A 23,179-nucleotide genomic window follows, 5' to 3' on the forward strand; every position below is an offset into this window, starting at 1 on the left:
GATGAACTGTGACACTGATCGGTAACAGCTTTTATTCTATCACATATTGATGAGCACACTCAAACATCCATACAATAAATTCCAAACATGAGCTCAATTTCCATGAGTGACATTCTTACAGTAAACATTAAAAAATAGATAAATAATATAAATACTTACATAAATATGAAAGAACTGATGCAAAGTAAAAAAACAAACAAAAAAAAAATAGATTTTATATACAGGGTTTGGACGGTCATGGAAAACCTTGAAAAGTCATGGAATGTGAAAATGGCAATTTTCAGGCCTTAAAAATACCCAGAAAGTTTTGGAAAATTGGTCTACAAATCTTTGTGTTTCAGTTTATCAATGAAGAAAATCTATTTTGAGCTAACAAATACATCAGTTCAGAGTTAGTTCAGTCATTTAGCCCTACACAAGGGAGCTCTCAGGATCCGACACACATTTTATTATTAAAGATTGTGTGTCAGGATTATTTTCAGATTCAGGCCTACTGTAATCATTTTTGATTATAGTTCTAGTTGATATTAGGTTTTATTGTCCATGTCTGCACTGATATTTTATTTTATGTCAATGAAAATGTGCCTTAAAGACATGGAAAAGTCATGAAAATAAATCATGGAAATGAATAGGTTAAAAGTGTATGAACCCTGCATATATGGGAAATTGGATTAACCATATACTAGCAGTCTACTGACATTTTGCACTTCATGATTCAGACACTAAAACATACATTCGAGATGGTTTAAGAATTCTACATTCAGCTCAGTTCACGTCTAACAATGTCTTATAGGGTTGGCTTCAATTTGGCAGATCATACTAACGGAAGTTTGCAGATAAAGTCATGTCTAAAGGTTTGGCCATTCCTACTGAAATTACATGTTTTGTTAAAGTAAAAATAAGTACAAACCCTCTGCAGGTAAAACACACTTATGTTATACACAATAATTGTTCATTTGCTTAATTTAACATACTGGGGAAATGTGACGTGTACAAAAAAAAAATATTTTTATTCCAATATGTTAAATTTAGCAAATTAATTAAAAATTTGCTCTAAAATTCACTGAGAATATCATGATTAAACCTGTTGCCTGTAGATTATTTATTAACTTAAAAAAAAAAAAAAAAAAAAACGTATAATTTAAGTGTTCAAATGCGCATGACTTTATATGGTGCATCTTAAATTTGAAGTGAATTGTCAAAGAGGTAATCTACCTACTGCTATAAACACTCTGCTGGCAGAACTGTAGATTTCCATGGTATCCAAGTAAGGCATTCACTTATGCAGACAGACAACACTCAAACCCTACAAAGCAATATTTACAGAATATTCAAGTAGCTTATTTGTGAAGGTGCGATCCTTCTTTTCAGGAACATAAAATACAGATGTGGATAAATGTTCATATACTAAAATGACTAATTAAACTACAGATAAACAGACAAACTAGAAATCATAATGTGAGACTCATCCACAGATATAACCTGTTTTACGTAGTCGAGATGCCTAATTGACTAATTTGACTCATACGCCTTGCATTTTTGTGCTACCTCTGTCGAAGGCAGGCTATATTTATATAGCTCTATTTTTAAATATCTAGATAATGATTATCCTTTTTCAATGCTTTGTTTAAGAAGCTGTGGCACATGCAAGATAAAAAAGTGCTAAAACAAAAGTTGAAGAATTGAGAAAAAGGACACTAATGTTAAACCAACTAAATGACACCTTTAGTAAAGAGGCTCAGAGACTGAAATTCAAGTGTCATGTGAGGTGTATCAAAGTCACTACTGCATTTGTCTTTTACTGTGTGTTTTTATATTACTGGTTTACTGCTGTTTAGGAGGATTGTATCATGGCAATAAGAGGTAAATTGGTCAATTGCTGTGCTAGAAAAGGCCTTGCCCTGGGCACAGATGTCGCCTTTATTAATCATCTGACATCTGTTGAGTTCCTTAATATTGTCATCAGTCTTCAGTGCTCAAACTAAGGGTAAAAAAAATCAACTGCAAAGTCCTCACAAGCTCCAGTCACCACCACACTCGAACTGGTGAAGTTTCAATACATACTGAGTACAGTCTCTCTAAGGCAGACTGGCTGCGTGTGACCAAATGTTGTGGTGCTGTGGTGCACAAGAAACACTCTTCCCTTTCTCACAGGTTTCATAGCGTAGTACAGGGGTATGTGAGGGGGGTCCTCAAAAGTGATCAACCGAGAGATTAAAACACCAGCTCTAAAGGAACAACCCTAATTCAGAAAGCTTCCTAGACAGGGATTAGACCTAGCCATAGACTATATTTTCCTTTCAATGAAAAACCTCTATTGGAAATTCTGTCAAGTCCAAGACTGGGCTTAATCCCTAAATGGGAAACTGCCCCAAACTGGTTATATGTTCAAAAACACAAACATCAAAATAGCAACAAATAAAAATATATATATACTATTTTACATGTGTTGAGGAACGCCAGTTATTACAGTTAACATTCAATAGATAGATCATTATCCAATCAACTACTGCTGGTACAAATTAACAAATCCATACTGTGAGTGACTAAAGCTCACAAAGGAGAAGCAAACCTGTATATTCTATTAACTGTGCTCTTTTATCCTAATCTAACATACTTTTCCTATACCATTACTCTGAGCTTCACTCATAAACAGCACATTAAGATTGTTTTATAATAACTACTGTATGGTTTATTCGTATTTATACTAATATTGTTGGTATACTAGCATATGCTATATAGGGGCAGTTTCCCAGACAGAGATTAAGCTTAGTTTGGGACTACAAAGCATTTTGAGACTTGTTGTCTATCAGAATAGACAACAAACCAGCCAATGAACAAGTTTATAAACCAATAAAACAGTAACTTGGCCCCGCCCACTGCACTGGAAAAACAGAAGTACTAGAGCCATTGAGGCAAAGTAAGAGCTAATTTGTAATAATGCAATGTGATTTAGAACATTTTTAATCATCTTTTTTACTGTTTAGGGATGGTTATGAAATAATAAAACATAACACACAAGCTTCAAATGCAATGGAAATGAAAACTTTTAAATATTTTAGTTAATTGGGTTTATTTGCTATATAGATTTTATAGTAGAGTATTAGAGAAACAGCATTCTTACATTTTTTATCACTGGAGATAATTCAGGTGAAACGGTTAAAAGGAAATTGAATTGAATTACCACTGTGGTAAATTGTTTTTTCTTAAAAAAAAAAAAGAAAAGTTTCTCAGAGTTTGAGTTTTGGGGCTTTGTTTTACTTTGAGTGAAACAGAATTAATGTAGATCCAAATAGCACAAGGAAAATGTCAGAGCCAACTATCTATATTAATATTTCCCATTTTTGTGAAACATACATTTAACATTTCAGAAATATTCTCTTTTTTGCATGACAATGATGATCCCCTTTGATGTATTAATCATGTAAAATTGAGAAAACATAAGATCTGTTAAATGTACCATAAGCAGCATAACTCACTCATGACTTAATTGCTGTGTGCACAGAGTAATATAGAGTTGTTCTTTTTGACATTTTATCAAGAAGGTATAAAACAAAAATCACAAAAGCAGCCTGAAAAAAAAAAAAAATCCTGTGTCCCCAGAGTGTTTCCACAGACCGTGATCAGACTAGGTATGAAAACCTAATGATCACTGCAACTGAAAATTATTATCTTTTTTTTTTTAGATCAAACACGACTGTACAGAAAACATCCCACAAAAATCCCTTTTCATGTACTGTATAATGACAATCAACGTCTTGCAAGTATTACCTGTATGTCAAATAACTGGTACCTGTGAACTTTCAGGTGCTTTGCTGGTGCTGGTTCATGTCAGCACTGTCGTGTGTCTGTATTTTTTTTCAGTCAGTCTCCTGGTAACTGCGATTGATTATCCTTGTAAGTAGCTTGGTTGCTTTATTAGATATCAGGTCCCTTTTGATCAGCATGTTTGTGGGTTTGTGCATCTCTATCAGTGTTTGTGCAGTACTGTCTGCAGATCCTCAGGCAGAGAGCTGATTACAGTCTGAATGTAGTTTTCCAGCTTCTCATGCAACTCCTCCTTCACTGGAAGATGATGCTTGCGAGCTCTCATCTGGAATAGAGAGGGGGGAAAGAGAGAGAAAATAAAATAAAACATTGTTCAAAATAAGAAATGTACTGGACACTGATGAAGAACTACAGTATCTGTACCACAAATAACATTGTTGCAGCAACAAAGCATTAAGAATTGCACTGAGTGAAGCACAAAGTGTTACTGTGGAAGGTGCAGGGTGAGAAAAGTAGATTTAAAAGAACACAAATCACCTTTTACATCCAAATTCAGACAAACTATAATCAGACTACTATGACGAAACAGCAGGTAAGGAAGGTAAGCACACTCTGCTACAAGTGTAAGTGTGTGTACTGTATTATATGAATAACCTCGCCTATGCAAATGTGTTAGATGCAGACTTAACAAAACATTAATCATCTAACTCTTACTGAAGTGGGAAAACAAAAGCAGCCTCATTATAAAGAAACAAACTCACTTCAGGTTGTTTTTTCGATAATTACTGATATTCAGCAATAAGGTTGTCAGAAAAACAAAAAAAATATTTTAATGATGATACAATTGCTTGCCTATCACTGCCGTAACATTAAATATTTGTATCTGATTTAAAAGCATAAATTTACTTTTTAATTAATCTCTATCAACTCATCTTTAAGTACAGCCAAACTACAATGTACACATGGTCTTAGCTTGCTTCCCAAAAAGTTATTGTAAGTATTTATTTACTTGCCAAATTGCAGCACCGAACTACACCACTAAAACCACTTATGTTAGATGTGGTTTTGTCTCAGAGATACATTTCTCTATTAGTGCAATTGTTAAATCCAAGGACAAATAAACCATGTTTTCACTAACCAGTTTCTCCCGCAATTTTAAAACAAGGTCAACAATCTCCACCTCTGACTTGTCTTTGGTCCAACTCAGCAGATCCTGAGAGTAGAAAAAAAGACAGTTGTTATATAAAACAGAAGTGTATTATTTATACATATTTATACTTTTTTTTTTATTCTTATTATTCATAAAAATAACAGGCAAGTAACTTAATATCACTATAAAATATTTGGACTAATAATTGAAACACTGTTGGTGTGTCCTTTACATTTTCTACAAAATAATATGATAAGAAATTTGACATATTTTGCTAAATACACTGAAGCAGCTTTCCCACCAGAGGAAGTGACAACAGTGCAGGACATGTTTTGTATTAAAACTAGTGGTGTCAATCGATTAAAAAAAAACATTTATCTAATTAATCACAATAGAATTCTATCACACTTTTAGAACTGAACTGATTTTTCTTCCTCAAGAATAAGCTTTTAGTAATGGGTATTTAAATACGAATAAAATAGTTAGTGCTAGAAACACATTGATTTGTATTATTTGATGCCAACCCCTTAAAAATTACTTTATTAAATCACACCAATATTCGGTGACTAAATCATGCATAAAAACAGGATTATATTTTTTTTAAATGCTGGTAGTTAACTGTTTTTGTGAAGGGGACAGTAATAGTGGTGTTGTGAAATTACCAGCTGGCAGAATAAATCCTTTTTTACTGTATTATAATATCTCAGGGTAGTTCTGATGCTTTTTAATCTAGAATTTTGTAATGTGCTGAGTTAGTGAGTTTAACTGTGAGTTTTAATGGAAAAAAGTAAATTCCACATTTAACAGCTTGAAAAAAGGAAATTTACCATCAGCGGTGTGTGTTTGTATGCACCCAACAGTACTTACAGAACTCAACAGTAAGCTTTGCTGTGTTATATTGCTAAATAAAACTGCTAATGCATCACCAGGCTGTCATTTTTTACGTGAATAAAAGTTTCCAGATTAACTGCATGCACTAATGTGTTAATGTTGACAATTAGGATTTTTTTTAATTTTTTTTTTTATGCACTTTTATATGAAAGGAAACAAAGTTAACAAGAACATTGTGACAAACTGTGCCTAAATATATATAATACAAAATTTATGTATTTGTCATACTCTGAAGTGAAAAGATTTTGGATCGGTACTTACAGCATCACAGATAGCTTCTAAATGAAGACATTCCACTTTCTGAGTCATTTCCCTGTGTCTTAGACGATACCAGCCATCAAAGTTAGGGGACCGAAAGAATCGCCTTAAAAAAGAAAAAAATAATAATAATATAATTGCAGATCCAGAAAAATGTGCAAGACACTCAACCAAATTAATAAATACTGTCCACAAAAAAACATAACAGTTAAATATTTCAAAAATGTGGTCGGATAAATCTATGAGCTGAATAGTTAAAAAAAAAAAATAGTGTCTTACTTGTAAAGGCCCATCCAATCCCCTTTGAGGACAGAGGTGAGCTGCGGCCCAGCGTGATCCAGAGTGGCCATAAACTCATCCTGACTAAAGGGTCGGATCTGAGGAGGAGTCTAAGAGAGATATAAAACTGTGTTATTTATTTATTCTTTGTTTTCTAAATGTTGGACTATATAATCCCTATTCAAATGTGATTTCAATGTCAATTTATGAACCAATCAAATTACCTTCCAAGGAGTCACAGATCTCTGCAGTGGCATCAGGCTAGCCAGATATCGCTCCTTTAAAACAGCACAAGTGTGAGGTAAATTGTAAGGCAAGATTCTACTCTCTATTTAACGTCTTTATATAAAATATTTCCAACAAACCCCTTCACTACATACAATACATCACAGTTTTGCAAATAATAATCAGAGATGAAAAAGGTGCGAGGTAACAAAAAAAAAGTGTCCCTACTAGTGGAATGATGAAGCTCTGGGTCAGTTCTAACAGATGCCGCCTCAAGATGGCGCTCTGCACTTCTGAAGGTCTTTTCCTCTGAATTCCCTATGAAGTCAGTGAAAGTGAAACAGAGAGATGACACTGGGAACAACATCATTACTCAATATGTACATTTTTTTTTCCATTCTCAGTTCTGCCCTACCTTTAAGAGTCTCTTGATGAGGGCTTTGTCTTTATGTAGAAAAGTTTTGTACGCTGTGTATATACCTTAATGTGAATACACAGACAGACATAAACACGTCACTGTTACCGGTACTATGTACAACATTCATTATTACTTAAAAAATACATAAAGTGGCTTGCGAAAGAATTCATACCCCTTAAACCCTTAAAAAGATTTTTAAATGTATTTTATTTAGATGTCAAGTGACAGACCAACACAAGCATCACATAATTGTAAAGTAAAAAGAGATACCTGTTTGATACCATGTTAATCAAATAAAAATATGAAAAGTGTGATGTGCAAAAGTATTCAGCCTCTCTAAATCATAGTTCCGTTTGCAGGAATATGTGGAAGAAGGTTCTGTGGTCAGATGAGACCAATATTGAAGTTTTTGGCCTAAATGCTAACCGCTATGTGTGGCGGAAAAGTAACAATGGTCATCACCCTAAACACGCCATCTCCACTGTGAATCATGGTGGTGACAGCATCATTCTGTAGGGATGCTTTTCTTCAGCAAGGACAGGGAAGCTGGTCAGAGATGATGGAAAGATGGATGGAGCTAATTACAGGGCAATCCTGAAAGAAAACTTGGTAGAGGCTACAAAAGACTTGAGACTAGGAAAGGAGATTTACATTCCAGCAAAACAGTGACCCTAAACATACAGCCAGAGCTATAGTGGAATGGTTTAGATAAAAAAATATTCATGTGTTGAAATGTCCCAGTCAAAGTTCTGACCTAAATCCCATGGAAAAACATGAAAGTTGCTCTCCATCCAACCTGGCTGAGCTTGAACTGTTTTGCAAAGAAGAATCTTAGTCTGCAGAGCTGGTAAATACATACTTCAACATATTTGCAGCTGTAATTGCAGTAAAAGATGACTCTACTAAGTATTGAAAACCATGTATCATTTTCGTTCCACATCACAATTGTGCTATTTTGTGTTGGTCTATCCCTTAAAATCTCAATAAAATACATTTAAGTTTGTGGTTGTAAAGTGACAGAATGTTAAAACGTTCAAGAAGTATGATTAGTTTTGCAAGACATTGTATATTAATACTCTTAAATGTACCTGGTTTCGTGTCCAGTGTTTTCAACTTGGCCAGCTTCTTAACCTTGACCTGCTTTGGCAAATCTCCTGAAAGAAGAGGGTGATCAGGTATAATGTTGCAAGGAGAAAGAATCATTTAAGCCACAAAGAATGATCTTTGTCTTTCTTGTCTTTCTTACCAGACATCTTCAGCTCCCCAAGACGTAGTATATGGGGCCAACACTGAAAGGTCTTGATGAAGAAGGGGTTAGTGACACCCAGAATTACATTAGGCCTGAAAACACAATCATATAAGAAGAAAGGCAACAAATTAGGCCTTTTCTAAAGGTACAAAATATTGTTCCAATAAACAAAGGCAGGGAGTAATACATGGAATACTCAGTTATCCAATAAACACTAATAAACTACTAAGGTCAGTTAAATTGTAATATAATTCAATATACCAATCAGTTATAATATTGTTTAATAGTTATATACCATTTACTCTATCCAATCTGCATACACACACACAGACACTTACGGTGCTTGAGTCCTGGTAGTGTACTCCTTAAACTCACTATCGTGGATAGTAAAATAAGGCCGAAAATCACAGCAGTATTTCAGTGGGCTGATAGAGCTGAAAAAGCAAAAGAGGAACCAGTATATTTTACCATATGCAATAATTACAACAGCCTTACAAAGAGCCAAATGTATGTGAACACCAGGAACACATTCATATGTGCTCATTTCAAAACCATCATTGACACCCTCCACTTTTCTGAAAACAGTTCCTGCTATATTTTAAGATTAGGGTTGTACGAAAAAATAATATATGCTGACTGTAATGATGCTCAAATCCACATTAATATTTAATAAATATTAAAATATACTAAATAAATATTTACTGTGTTTAAAGTCCAGCTGCTAGGTGTACTCAGATATTACTGTTCTTACTTAAAGCAAGGCAATATACTGATTGTGACCCCCGTATCATGATACATCTTGCATTGCACATCCTAAATGGCTGTTACTCAGCCAAATGCATTAATGACATCAGAGGTCAATAATATTTGGCGTTAAGGCCTGTTTCCAGTCTGTGTTCTAAACATCCTAAAGGTTTAACAATTCTGTTTACAATCAGATCACTACAGTTATCAGATTATTAAGGCAGTCATTTAAACAGAATACTCAAATTTCGTAGACCAGAGTATGGTCTAAAAATCAGATTAACAAGTCAGATTCTAGCTCAGTAAGTGTATTTCTCAGTCCACATATTCACTTAACCAGAGTATCCTCTAATTTCTTAGTCTGCGCATGAGTTAAAGTAGAGCCTGGTATTGGAAATACGTGGGGAACATTTAACAAGGCAAACATGACAGTGACAAAATAGTGACACAAAATCAAATCCATAAAATTAAAAAATTGAAAGCAGTCTATCAAGGTTTAAGGACATTCTTGTATAACTTTACGTTTGCAACTTAAATGCATGTAAACTATATTCTGCACTTTTTTACTGTGGTAGATTTTGTTGAGTTACAGTTGTACAGTTACATTCTAATGAATGCTTGAAACTGTTATATGTCTACAAAATTTTACTACATTTATTTTGTTGCAGTCATATGCATTTTTATTTATTTATTTATTTAAATTTGAACCCATTTTCATCCACTTAACTGCACTTTCCTCAACATTACTAATGCTCTAACACTAGAAGGGTGAAAACTAGCTCATGCTTTCTCTGACAAGTGAAATCAGCCAACACCTCTTTTCAAATAGCTGCTGATGTGTCATTACAGAGCAGCCCATGCATTTGGAGGAAAGCGCAGCGTCCTGGCTCAGATACATCAGGTAACAGATGCCTGTGCTGACCGAAATCACCTTAGAAGTGATGTAGGGAGAGAACGCCATCTACCCGCCCACAGAGAGCAAGGCCAATTGTGCTCTCTCAGGTCTTCTGATCATAGTGACACTGCCTCTTTAGTAGTGTCTTGAAAATGATCAATTATTCCGTTGTTGTCATATTGCCAATAATATTGTTATTACAAAAATACTTGTGGTATTACATGTCTCTCAAAATTGTTTTAGGGCCATATCACCCATCCCTACTACTGACAAAGTGATGTTTTGCAGTAATCTTTTTATGACGTGCATGAAAACACACTCAGTCTCTTTATGTGGCTCACTTTGTACACAGTACAACAGTTAACCTTAAACTAGAAATGTCACCTTCCAGACTATACATTTTTTTTATATGTTGTTGCATTAAGACACTTAATGCAATTAATTCTGGACACTTTACTGTACCTCCTGTACATTTGCACTCCTGGACACTACACTACGCACCTAACCTATAGTTTTTGTATTTATATATTTATGTATATATTTTTAAGTGTCAGTTTAGAATTGTATAGTTTAGAGTCTTATATCCCTCAATGTGCTCTCGTATTTTACTACACTTATTGTTTGTTTGTACTGTGTATTGTTTGTTTCTACTGTGTTGTGTAACTGCTACTGGCTCTATCTATCTATCTACCTACCCTACCTACCTACCCTATCTACCTACCTACCTACCTACCTACCTACCTACCTTATCTACCTACCTTATCTATCTATCTATCTATCTACCTACCCTACCCTACCCTACCACCTAAAATGAAAAACCACAAATGAAAAACAAAACCAGTGTATTATTAAACCTTCACTACATACATCATGTACAGCTGCCACTATGTATACAGGTGGTGTTTTTCTTGGGCATCTACCAAACCCAGATTTATCAGTCTGACTGTCAGATGGTAATAACAAGCAGGGGTGTCCATATACATTTGGCCATGTAGAGTATACTGTCATATCAGATCACAATTGAGTTTAATTAGGTAAATGAATCAATAAATGATGGCATGGCAATTCTGAACCAATATCCACACCTGACTAAGGCCAGCACCGTCTCTGAGGACATGGTCGGAGAGGGTGCCATGACGACCAGTGGCTCTCCTAGCAACATCAGCTCCCAGAGCATCTGCAGGTGAATCAGGATGGACTGGAAGCACCTAATCAGGTCAAAGGTAGTTTAGGCCAGTCGAGAGTAATGACGTCATTTTAGTGCCTTTATTTTCTCTTACATAAGCAGCTGATGGTTAAACAAGCATGACCAATATGTCTCATACTTACTTAAACAGATCCAGCTCATGGATGGTGGGAAGAACCGTGGGTGCAGGAAGTAGATTCTAAACAACAAGGTAACAGAAGGGAAACAAGGAGATAAGCCTTCATTAATATTCCAACCTTGGTTTAGCTAATCACTGATAACCATATCCCTAATAAACGGAGAGCTGAGCTCATACCTCTTTCTGTCCCTGCCGTATAGGACTTCCTCCTGGTTTATCATCCTTTGAAGGAATTCTGACCTGGAAGCAGAGCATTAGATCGATCATAAATATAACAGTATATTTATTTACACAGATATCATTTTAAAGTGTCTTGGGGGTGAAAAAACGCAAACATTTTTTCTGATTTAGAACATGAAGTTGTGAATTTAAAATAGTTATGTAGTAAGGAATTAATGAAATGTGTTTTATTATATATAAGATATTTATTTAATTATATCCCATGTCAAAAAAATGTTGCACACACAAGGAATCAACTGACAGATATGAAACCTGGTGGGTAGTCACTCTAGACAGGAAAGAAGTGACTGGTAGCAAGTCATTTTCAGTGACAATTGTTCCTTTTGTCTTGGTAGAGAGGACTAAGAGAACTAATCCATGTGTGGAGGCACTGTGGATGAATGGTTTTGTTGTCATGTGTCACATATCCAGAAGGCCTGGTGTTATGGTGTGGGGTGCACCTTTAAGGTTAATTTATACTTAGCCTGTACATATTCTATCATAGACGCAGACCCTATGTCATAGCCTAAGCTGCAGCCTATGCCGTAGCCTGTTAAAGAGGTCTGTCATTACTGAACACACACACACACACACACACACACACACACACACACACACACACACATATACTGGCACCTCTGCAAATGTAAATGCTATGCAATGCTGGCAATTAAAAAAAAACATGTGGCATGTCATTGCACGTGCCATCAACATTCCAGCTCTACAGCAAAATCTGCAGGAACTGTGTGGAAATATTCAAGCTGCTTAGGACAAATTATTAAAGAACACCACTATACCTCTAGAGATGTCTGGCATGTTATGTTGCACATGCATTACACACTATTTCTGTATATGAAGATCAATCATAGCTGGTTACCTTTATCCTCCACCCGAATGTCATTGCAATCAGACACTTCCTTCAGGGTACAACTACATAGTAAAATCTATAGTGTTAAAATCACAGTGTAAACATTTTTGACCACCTGGGTGTTATCTTAACAACTCTCAGTGTTACAATTCACATAAAGTTGGAATTATTTTCCAGAGTCAACTAATTTCAACTCCTACCAGTGTATTCTGTCTAACAAGCTCCGCCTCCAAATTTTGCTACACTCAAAGTTTGTCAGCTGCCCTTTTCTTTGTGATTCAGCAATAGCAGCAGGTGTGTCTTTTTTCCCTCAAACCCTCAAATTTGATAAATAGTGACATTAAATATATTTTGTACTGTTTTACTGTGTATTAAATGTGTTTTTTAATTCTAAATATTGCTTAAATGCATTTTCATTAATCCTGTGGAATGAAATCCTGTGGAATCCTGTTTGGGCTGCTTTAGTTAGTTAGTTAGCTAGCTAGCTAACCTGAGTAATGCTAGCTAAGGTGAAACTGGAAATTTCACAAAATGAACTGGTTAGCCAAGCTAGCTGAAGAGAAAAAATAACCTATGTTCTTTTAAACAACTAAACTTGCTCAGCTAGCTGATATGAAAATGGGACTTAAAAGAAACAGCTAACCTAGCCGGTCAGCTAGCTGACCTGAGGCAAAAGACTTCTTACAAGTTAAACAAAAAGTGTGGGAAAGTGTGCTCAAGAAACAGCTAACATAGCGTTAGCTAGCTTTTACTTGGGTTAAATGGGGAACCTCCTGCCAGAAAAAGCTAGGTTAGCTAATCTAATAAGCTAGCCTTATCTTTAGTGAAACAGGCAACTTATCACAAGAAACAACCTAAAGTTAAGTAGCTGGCTAGCTGAGGCAAAATTAAAAAGTTCTTTTGGCACAGTCATTAAATTCTGGCGTTTGAAGTCCCAGCATGTAGGCAAGCTAGATAACTTCTGTAGCTACCATTTAAGTTGGATTTTTTTTCTGGTCCACCTTAAACTACGCAGTAGGCTGTCTTTGAAATTACTCCTGTTGTGTTTAAATGTAATGCATTTTAAATAAAAATACCAAGAACCTGAATAATAAAAAAGGATATGTTTTCGGCTTTATTTTATTTCATTTTCACTATTTAATGCCATTAATACTAAGTTTAACACTTTAATACTGTAATATTTACTTTTTGTTGTGTGGGACCATATATACTCCAAACGGTGTAAAATGAACTCTTTAGGTGTTGCTATAACACTAATGAACAACACTAGAATGAGTAAATAGTACATTGCACAGTGTCATATTAACACTGAACATTTAACACCGCTATTAGTGTAATTTTTACACTTTGTAGAGTGGGACCATATATGCTCTGAAGTAGTGTAAAATTAACTCTTTAGGTGTTGCTATGACACTAATGAACAACACTAGAATGAGTAAATAGTACACTGCACAGTGTTATATTAACACTAAACATTTAACACTAATATCAGTGTAATTTTTACACTCTGTAGTGTGGGACCATATATACTCCATAGTAGTGTAAAATTAACACTTTAGGTGTAGCTATAACACTAATGAACAACACTAGCCAGAGTAAATGGTACACTGTACAGTGTCATATTAACACTGAATATTTAACACTGATATAAATTTTTACTCTCTGTAGAGTGGGACCATGTATGCTCCGAAGGAGTGTTAAAGTTAACTCTTTAGGTGTTGATCCAGCACTGCTAATTTTACTGTGTATTTTGTAAACAATGTATTTTCGTGAGTGTATATTAGAATGTAATACACAAGCTACACCATTCTACGGTGGCCCTGAAGTGCAAAACAAATTAACATGTCAGAAAACAAAATTACAAAAACTAAAACACATTTACAAAACTTAAAACAAATTTACAAGACGCAAAACACTTTTACAAATACTGAAACACTTTTACAAACGCTGAAACACTTTTACAAACGCTGAAACACTTTTACAAACGCTGAAACACTTTTACAAAGCTGAAACACTTTTACAAACTGCGATTTCTGACGGAAAGGGAGGGTCTAACACACAGGAAGTGCTTGATGCGGACCCTCCTTGTCAGTCAAGCTGCGTTACGATGAGAGAGTTGAGTTATGAACACCAAACTATGTTTTGTGGCACGTATTTTAGCAGCAGCAGTAAATACTTAAACTATCCCTGTCCTGTTGCTACCCCCGCCGCGGGGTTCACCTAATGCCCGGCGGCCATGAGCCACTGCCCCCGCCGCGGGGTTCAGCTAATACCCCAGGGGTTCAGCCACTGCCCCGCGGTTATCAGCCACTGCCCCCGCTGCGGGGTTCACCTAATACCCCGGGGGTTCAGCCACTGCCCCTCGGTTATCAGTCACTGCCCCCGCCGCGGGGTTCAGCTAATGCCCGGCGGCCATCAGCCACTGCCCCGCGGTTATCAGCCACTGCCCCCGCCGCGGGGTTCAGCTAATGCCCGGCGGCCATCAGCCACTGCCCCGCGGTTATCAGCCACTGCCCCCGCCGCGGGGTTCAGCTAATGTCCGGCGGCCATCAGCCACTGCCCCGCGGTTATCAGCCACTGCCCCCGCCGCGGGGTTCTCCTAATACCCCGGGGGTTCAGCCACTGCCCCGCGGTTATCAGCCACTGCCCCTGCCGCGGGGTTCACCTAATACACCGGGGGTTCAGCCACTTCCCCGCGGTTATCAGCCACTGCCCCCGCCGCGGGGTTCAGCCACTGCCCCGCGGTTATCAGCCACTGCCCCCGCCGCGGGGTTCAGCTAATGCCCGGCGGCCATCAGCCACTGCCCCGCGGGGTTCAGGTAATACAGTACAGGAGTGGCTGAACCCCGCGGGGCAGTGGCTGAACTCCGCGGGGCATTAGCTGAACTCCGTGGGGCATTAGCTGAACCCCGCAGCGGGGGCATTAGCTGATGGCCGCGGGGCAGTGGCTGAACTCCGTGGGGTATTAGCTGAACCCCGCAGCGGGGGCATTAGCTGATGGCCGTGTGGCATTAGCTGAACCCCGCGGTGGGGGCAGTGGCTGATGGCCGCGTGGCATTAGCTGAACCCCGCGGCGGGGGCAGTGGCTGATAACCGGGGGGCAGTGGCTGAACCCCGCGGCGGGGGCAGTGGCTGATGGCCGCGTGGCATTAGCTGAACCCCCGGGGTATTAGGTGAACCCCGCGGCAGGGGCAGTGGCTGATGGCCGCGGGGCAGTGGCTGAACTCCGTGGGGTAGTAGCTGAACCCCGCAGCGGGGGCAGTGGCTGATGGCCGCGTGGCATTAGCTGAACCCCCGGGGTATTAGGTGAACCCCGCGGCGGGGGCAGTGGCTGATGGCCGCGTGGCATTAGCTGAACCCCCGGGGTATTAGGTGAACCCCGCGGCGGGGGTAGCAACAGGACAGGGATAGTTTAAGTATTTACTGCTGCTGCTAAAATACGTGCCACAAAACATAGTTTAGTGTCCATAACTCCACTCTCTCATCGTAACGCAGCTTGACTGACAAGGAGGGTCCGCATCAAGCACTTCCTGTGTGTTAGACCCTCCCTTTCCGTCAGAAATCGCAGTTTGTAAAAGTGTTTCAGCGTTTGTAAAAGTGTTTCAGCGTTTGTAAAAGTGTTTTAGCGTTTGTAAAAGTGTTTCAGAGTTTGTAAAAGTGTTTCAGCGTTTGTAAAAGTGTTTTAGCGTTTGTAAAAGTGTTTCGGCGTTTGTAAAAGTGTTTTAGTGCTGGTAAAAGTGTTTCAGCATTTGTAAAAGTGTTTCAGTGCTGGGAAAAGTGTTTTGCGTCTTGTAAATTTGTTTTAAGTTTTGTAAATGTGTTTTAGTTTTTGTAATTTTGTTTTCTGACATGTTAATTTGTTTTGCACTTCAGGGCCACCGTACCATTCAGCTAAAAAACAATTTCAGACAGAAATTCAATAATATTAAAGAGTATAAGAGTAATGACACCTAACCTTCAGTCAGTGATAGAAGCTGTTCAATTCTTACAGTAAGCTACAGAGAGACATTACCTGCATGACAATACCCATCACAGGTAAGTTGAGGGTCTGTCCTGGCACAGGCGGGGGCCACTGGTCAATCTCATTGCACACTGCAACAGATTTACAAGTTCAATATTGTGAATGTCATTACATTTTAGAAAAATCTCTTGAACAACAATAAATTAATTATTTGTTGTTTCCAGAAACAGACTAAACAATGACCAAACTATGCTTTCAAAATGATTTCTGAGGGTTGTGATCAGATAAAATGACAGCTAAGTTTAGACAAGTTAAACAGCAGTCTAGCTGTGCTCACCTGCTTCCAGGCAAGGCTCTAGCTTCTCAAAGTACTCTGGGGCAATAATCTGCAGCAGTGACTGGAACAGTTGCACATACGGCAGTCTAGAAACGAGGACCAGCGACTGGAACAAGATAAAACATTTAGCTGAACATTCTGTTGTGTGAGTTACTATTCTTTTATACATTACTTTAAAAGTGCACGAGTATTATTGTATTTTATTACTCAGTATACACATATATTTCATGCACTGTATTTAATATAAAACTTATCACATAAAACTGAAGAAATGTCTTTGAAAAGTGATTTGTTCATCCAATCCAATTTTCTTTACTGATTGTATGTTTATGTTTATGTAACAACATCATTTCTTTACTACGATATCAACTTTGTCTAATCTTAGATACATTCTGTACCGTTTTCATGGTGTCAGCTGTGAACTAATGTCAACTGATCAGATATAAGAGTATGCACACACTCACCTTCTGAAAGTAGCCCCTTTTGACCGAGACATCTTTTACTTGTCTGAAGTACACATAGCCATAGAAATGTGCCAGCTCCTTCTAATAAAAGCACACAGAGAAGCAGTGACCATGAACTGCTGGACTGATCTAAATCAACTACATAATATAAAGAGAACAACAACAGGGCAACTCCATTTTTCATGCTTTTCAGTTGATGTGTTATGATGAGCTTCACTGTATATTAACTAATGTTACTTACTTGCAATATTAGTGGGGCATCTCTGTTGTATTTGTCCTCCTCTCCAAACCATGAGCCGCTGACACGCCCCACAGACTGGCGCAGCCTAAAACTGAACTGTGTGTCTCCAAGGCAACCTGGAAAAAAAAAATTCACTTATGAAGTCATTCATAACAGAGATCATCCTGTGAAAACTCGAGCTTCAGCGCCTGTTGGAGATTTATGAGCAACAACATTAATACATGACAATTTATTTCAAAGAAACTGAATGAATCTTTTAGTTATTATTATGAATAAAGTGTAACATTTTTGTAACACTAAGTTAAATTCCATTTATCTCAGTGTCTCTGAACGAAGAACAACAAACTAAATTTGAAGATGAAGCCTGTAAATTATTTAACATAATGTTTCGTGGCATATTTTTCCCTTTTCATAAATATTTTACAAGTCCCACATTCTTCATTAAACATCACCTTACCTGAGTAGGAATCAGGAAAGGATAAGTAGCAAATGCTTGTTTTCTGGAGAAGAAAAAAAAAAATAAAGACACTTTAATACACTGTACAGTACAAGTCAACCTGCCAAAAACTAGTAAAATCTGCACTCACCTCCTTCTCTGTCAGTTTCACATCATGTGGATAGACCAGCTGGGTAGACAGAGACAAAGAAAGTGTAAGACATACATTCACACATTCAGATCTTACTCATCTTACTTACAATTGACATTTAAGTCATGTTACACAAGAAGGTGAATGTGATTTTTACCCAAGAACTCTTATTAGCATAGGGTTAGCGGCCAGGGAATTAAACCCTAGTCTGCCATAGTGAAGCCAGTGTTGTTACCCACTAAACCACACCTACCATATTTCACTAAGGGCAATAACTCTTCCACATTTGAGCCTTTGGTGGCTAATCAGCTACATCCATGAATAGTGACCATGAATGTCATTCCTTCTCACAACAAACATTAAATATCAATACAAAAAAAACTAAATAATTGTTTCAGGACATGAAACATAATATTTAACATAAAATAGCAGCACAACAGACAACAAACTCATTGAATACATTAAAAATGAACTGTACAATAGTAATACACAATAAGCTCTAAAACAATTAGGCTCTCAACAGTACAGCTCTGTGGTCTAATTTGTAAAAATACCATAAACAATACAAATCAGCTTTGGCCAAATGTTTTTTTAAACCCATGCAGTGATTTTCAGTAGAGAATCATGCCAGTAGAGAAGAGCCATCTGAGGGCCCGGAGACCACCAGTATCCATTTTTTTTTTCTTGCCCAAAGGGATTCTCTAGTTTTTCTAAATATTTTGCTGATGTTATGTACTGTAGATAGTGGCTTATCCAAAGTCAATTTTGAGTTAAGGAACATTTTCTAAAATTGTTAAGCTTTAGACACAATTTGGTCTGTGCAGATTGAGTAAGCAAAGATAGGTAGAAGTTTACCAGTCATGCAAGTTATTTGAAAATTGCTCCTCCAAACTTTTTGTTTTATTAGTACACATTTTACTTTTTCAGGCTTTATTTTTTTAGATGTGTTGCTAAATGCAATAAAGTTTTTCACAAAATGGTAAAATGTCTCACTTTCAACATCTGAGAAGTGTTCTACGGTGCATCCGGAAAGTATTCACAGCGCTTCACTTTTTCCACATTTTGTTACGTTGCAGCCTTATTCCAAATTCCAAATTGTATTAAAATTAAGCTCTTTCCTCAACATTCTACACAAAATACCCCATTATGACCATGTGAAAAAAGTTTTCTTGAGAGTTTTGAAAATGCATTAAAATTAAAAAACAAAGAAATCATATTTACATAAGTATTCACAGCCTTTGCTTAATACTTTGTAGAACCACCCTTGGCAGAAACTATAGCCTCAAGTCTTTTTGAAAATGATGCCACAAGCTTGGCACACCTCTCTTTAGGCAGTTTAGCCCATTCTTCTTTGCAGTACCTCTGAAGCTCCATCAGGTTGGATGGGAGACGTCTGTGCACAGCCATTTTCAGATCTCTCCAGAGATGTTCAATCGGATTCAAGTCTGGGCTCTGGCTGGGCCACTCCAGGACATTCACAGAGTAGTCCTGAAGCCACTCCTTTGAGATCTTGGCTGTGTGCTTCGAATCGTTGTCCTGCTAAAAAATGAACCGTCGCCCCAGTCTGAGGTCAAGAGCGCTCTGGAGCAGGTTTTCATTCAGGATGTCTCTGTACATTGCTGCATTCATCTTTTCCTCTATCCTGACTAGTCTGCCAGTTTCTGCTGCTGAAAAACATCCCCATAGCGTGATGCTGCCACCACCATGCTTGACTGTAGGGATGGTATTGGCCTCGTGATGAGCAGTGCCTGGTTTCCTCCAAACATGACACCTGGCATTCACACCAAAGAGTTCAATCTTTGTCTCATCAGACCAGAGAATTTTGTTTCTCATGGTCTGAGAGTCCTTCAGGTGCCTTATGATAAAATCCAAACGGGCTGCCTTGTGCCTTTTACTAAGGAGTAGCTTTCACCTGGCCACTCTGCCATACAGGCCTGATTGGTGGCTTGCTGCAGAGATGGTTGTCCTTCTGCAAGGTTCTCCTCTCTCCACGGAGGAATGCTGGAGCCCTGACAGAGTGACCATCGGGTTCTTGGTCACCTCCCTGACCAAGGCCATTCTCCCCCAATTGCTCAATTTAGACGGCCGGCCAGCTCTAGGAAGAGTCCTGGTGGTTCCATACTTCTTCCATTTACGAATGATGGAGGCCACTGCGCTCATTGGGACCTTCAAAGCATCAGAAATATTTCTGTATCTTTCCCCAGATTTGTACCTCGAGACAATTTTGTCTCGGTGGTCTACAGACAGTTCCTTTGACTTCATGCTTGGTGTTTGCACTCTTACATGCAGTCAACTGTGGGACCTTATATAGACAGGTGTGTGCCTTTCCAAATTATGTCCAATCAACTGGATTTACCACAGGTGAACTCCATTTAGGCTGTAGAAACATGATGCACCTGAAACATGATTAGAGGAAACAGGATGCACCTGAGCTCAATTTTGAGCTTCATGGCAAAGGCTGTGAATGCTTACGTAAATTTGATTTCTTAGTTTTTTATTTTTATTACATTTTCAGAACTCTCAAAAAACCTTTTTCACATGGTCATAATGGGGTATTTTGTGTAGATTTTTTAGGAAAGAGATTAATATGATACAATTTGGAATAAGGCTGTAATGTAACAAAATGTGGAAAAAGTGAAGCGCTGAATACTCTCTGGATGCACTGCATGTTCTAATGAGAATAAAATGTGTATGAGATGATAAGATTTTTTTTTCCATTTAACACAATTTTTTACATAACTATCGTTCATTGTGAATGGTTTAGGTACATAGACACCAACATAGACACACCACTCATAAGATTTGAATGTAATGCAACTTCAGTACCATTTGATCTGAATGGCTTACAACAACCAAAAACACAGATTATATGCAAAATCTTAAGTTGTTTCTGCCTCCTAGTTGCATATTATACTAACACCTGTTTTAAAGTCATTTTTATGTTTTTAAAATGTAATGGCACTTCATTCACATTACTCAACACTAAAATCAGCAGTTACTGTTCTGGCTAATCTGTACCAATGATGCACTTTCTTTGAGTTTGAATATTATATAAAATATTCTTCATTTATTTTACATTTAGAATTTAATACCTTTTCTAATTGCATTACGTGAGATTTAGTGACTTACAAAAGTATTCATACCTATCAAAAATGTTTACATTTTGTCAACTTACAACCACAAATTTAAATTTATTTTATTTAGAATGATAGACCAATACAAAGTAGCATACAATTGTGAAGTAGAATGAAAACTATACATGGTTTTGAAAATGTAATCAAATAAAACTTTAAAAATGTGTAGAGAATGTTCTAAGATTTGAGCATCCCAAAGAGCACTGTTAAATCCATCATCCAAAAATGGAAAAAGTATTCTACAACTAACCAAAAAAATGTACCAAGACATGGCTCTCCACCCAAACTAAAAGACTGAGCAAGAAGGGCAATAGTGAGAGAAGCAACCAATTGACCCATGGTCACTCTGGAAGAGCTGCAGAAATCCACAGCTCAGGTAGGAGTATCTGTCCACAGGACAAATATAAGTCCTGCACTCCAAAAAATCTGGCCTTTATGGAAGAGTGGCAAGAAGAAAAACACTGTTGAAGGAAAGACATGAAAAATGATGTTTGCAACTAACACAACTAACATGTGGAAGAAGGTGCTTTTTGGCCAAAATGCAAAGCGCTACGTGTGACGGAAAAGTAACACTGCTTCTCACACTGAAAAACATAGCATGAGCATAGTGTTCATAGGTTAGAAAGTCCTGAGCTAAATCACATTGAGCTTCTGTGGCAAGACATAAAAAACGCTGTTCACAGATGCTCTCCATCCAACCTGGCTAAGCTTGAGCCATTTTACAAAGAAAAGGGGCAAAAATCTCAGTCTCCAGATGTGCAAAGCTGTTAGAGACAAACCCTACAATGACTTATAGCTGTAACTGCAGTAAAAGGTGACTCTACTAAGTATTGATATAGGGTGGGTTGTTGATACTTTTCACACATGACACTCTTCAGATATTTACTTTATTACAATTTTGTTATTAAAATCATGTATCATTTTCGTTCCACTTCACACTAATGTGCTATTTTGTGTTGGTCTATCACTTAAAATCTCAATTAAATACGTTCAAGTAAATAGTTTTTTTGGTTGTAAGATGAAAAAAAAAGAAAAGGTTGACTTTTTTTGTACATAAAGAATCTACATAGTGTGAGTCATTGCTGCCACCTAGCTGCGCATTATACAGATTATTTTAGTGTTGTAAAATTTTAATTACTGAAGTAAATGAAAATATGAATAGAGAAAATATATACAGACACAATGTGGAAAATACTACTTTACACAAATAACCTATTTCAATTATTATATTATATGCTCGACTATGAAAAATAATATGGATTTAAGAAAAGCGTGTGCACGGGTGGGTGTAGGCGTGGTCTAGAAAGGTTATTTTATTCTGACTAGAAATTAAGTCTCGTTTTTCTGTATAAAAATAATACAAACCGTGTTCTAAGTTAGTTAACCTAGGTTATCACGTTTAAGTAATATGTCTCTTTTGGTTTATCCCCATAGGTTCACACTGAGAAACTGTGGAAGCGGACTAAATTAACTCGCAACTAAAAATGCAGCCTTAACTAGATTGTGAGGAAGACTGGTGAAAAGAACAGCTAGAAAACAGTGCTGTTTCTGTTATTTCTGTGATTTACTGAGACGCTTCTTCAGGCGTTAGACAGCTGTGCTCCAGCTGTGTCCATAACCTGCCTACCTACGAACAACCTTCACTGGGATCCAGTCCTCCGTGATGGTGAAGCAGGTGCAGATCCACACTAGCTAACCCTTACTGTTTTCACTACACAACACCCAACATCTACAGGAGCACAGGCTTGGGCAGCTAACTGCTCTGACACCGCTCTGTTTATCTGGTAAGACAAAAACGGCTGTTTTAGGGCGCAGTCTTTGATTTTCTCCAGTACAGTAGCTACAGTATCTACAGCAGCAGCCCCGGTGTACTCTATACTGCCCGTCCTCGTTATCTACCTCTATGGCTTGCCCGAGCTCCAGGTCGAAGGTGACGACGCACACACACTCCAGCCAGTCGGAGAAGCGCGCCCACGGCACACACGGCTCCCCCGCGCTGGTCGCCGCCGACTCCAGCTTTTCTTGCCGGGGTCCGGGGCCGTCAAACGGATCCATCCCAGAGTAAAAATCCCATTTCCCTCCTCTCACTCCTATAATAATACAGCAGCTCACTGCCTTCACCACAGACCCTCTACAGAGGAGAACACACACTTTAGACACTCTTCC

The 23,179-nt window shown here is 37.8% G+C and overlaps 1 protein-coding gene across 1 annotated transcript; it reads right to left on the bottom strand.

The window, feature by feature from the left end:
* Positions 1-18: 18 nt before the first annotated feature.
* dennd6b (DENN/MADD domain containing 6B) lies at positions 19-23,159 on the bottom strand. The gene is made up of 20 exons (XM_007245007.4): positions 22,913-23,159; positions 17,880-17,918; positions 17,750-17,792; positions 17,293-17,408; positions 17,052-17,132; positions 16,588-16,693; positions 16,302-16,381; positions 11,380-11,442; positions 11,207-11,262; positions 10,963-11,085; positions 8,577-8,672; positions 8,236-8,330; positions 8,078-8,143; positions 6,987-7,051; positions 6,800-6,889; positions 6,571-6,624; positions 6,347-6,456; positions 6,071-6,173; positions 4,907-4,981; positions 19-4,093 (listed from the first exon to the last, which is right to left on the bottom strand). The coding sequence occupies exons 1-20, from the start codon at positions 23,066-23,068 to the stop codon at positions 3,971-3,973; spliced, it is 1,740 nt and encodes a 579-aa protein (XP_007245069.3). The 5' UTR covers positions 23,069-23,159; the 3' UTR covers positions 19-3,970.
* Positions 23,160-23,179: the final 20 nt, after the last annotated feature.

This window comes from Astyanax mexicanus, chromosome 2 (genome assembly GCF_023375975.1).
Source record: "Astyanax mexicanus isolate ESR-SI-001 chromosome 2, AstMex3_surface, whole genome shotgun sequence".
Lineage (NCBI taxonomy): Eukaryota > Metazoa > Chordata > Actinopteri > Characiformes > Acestrorhamphidae > Astyanax > Astyanax mexicanus.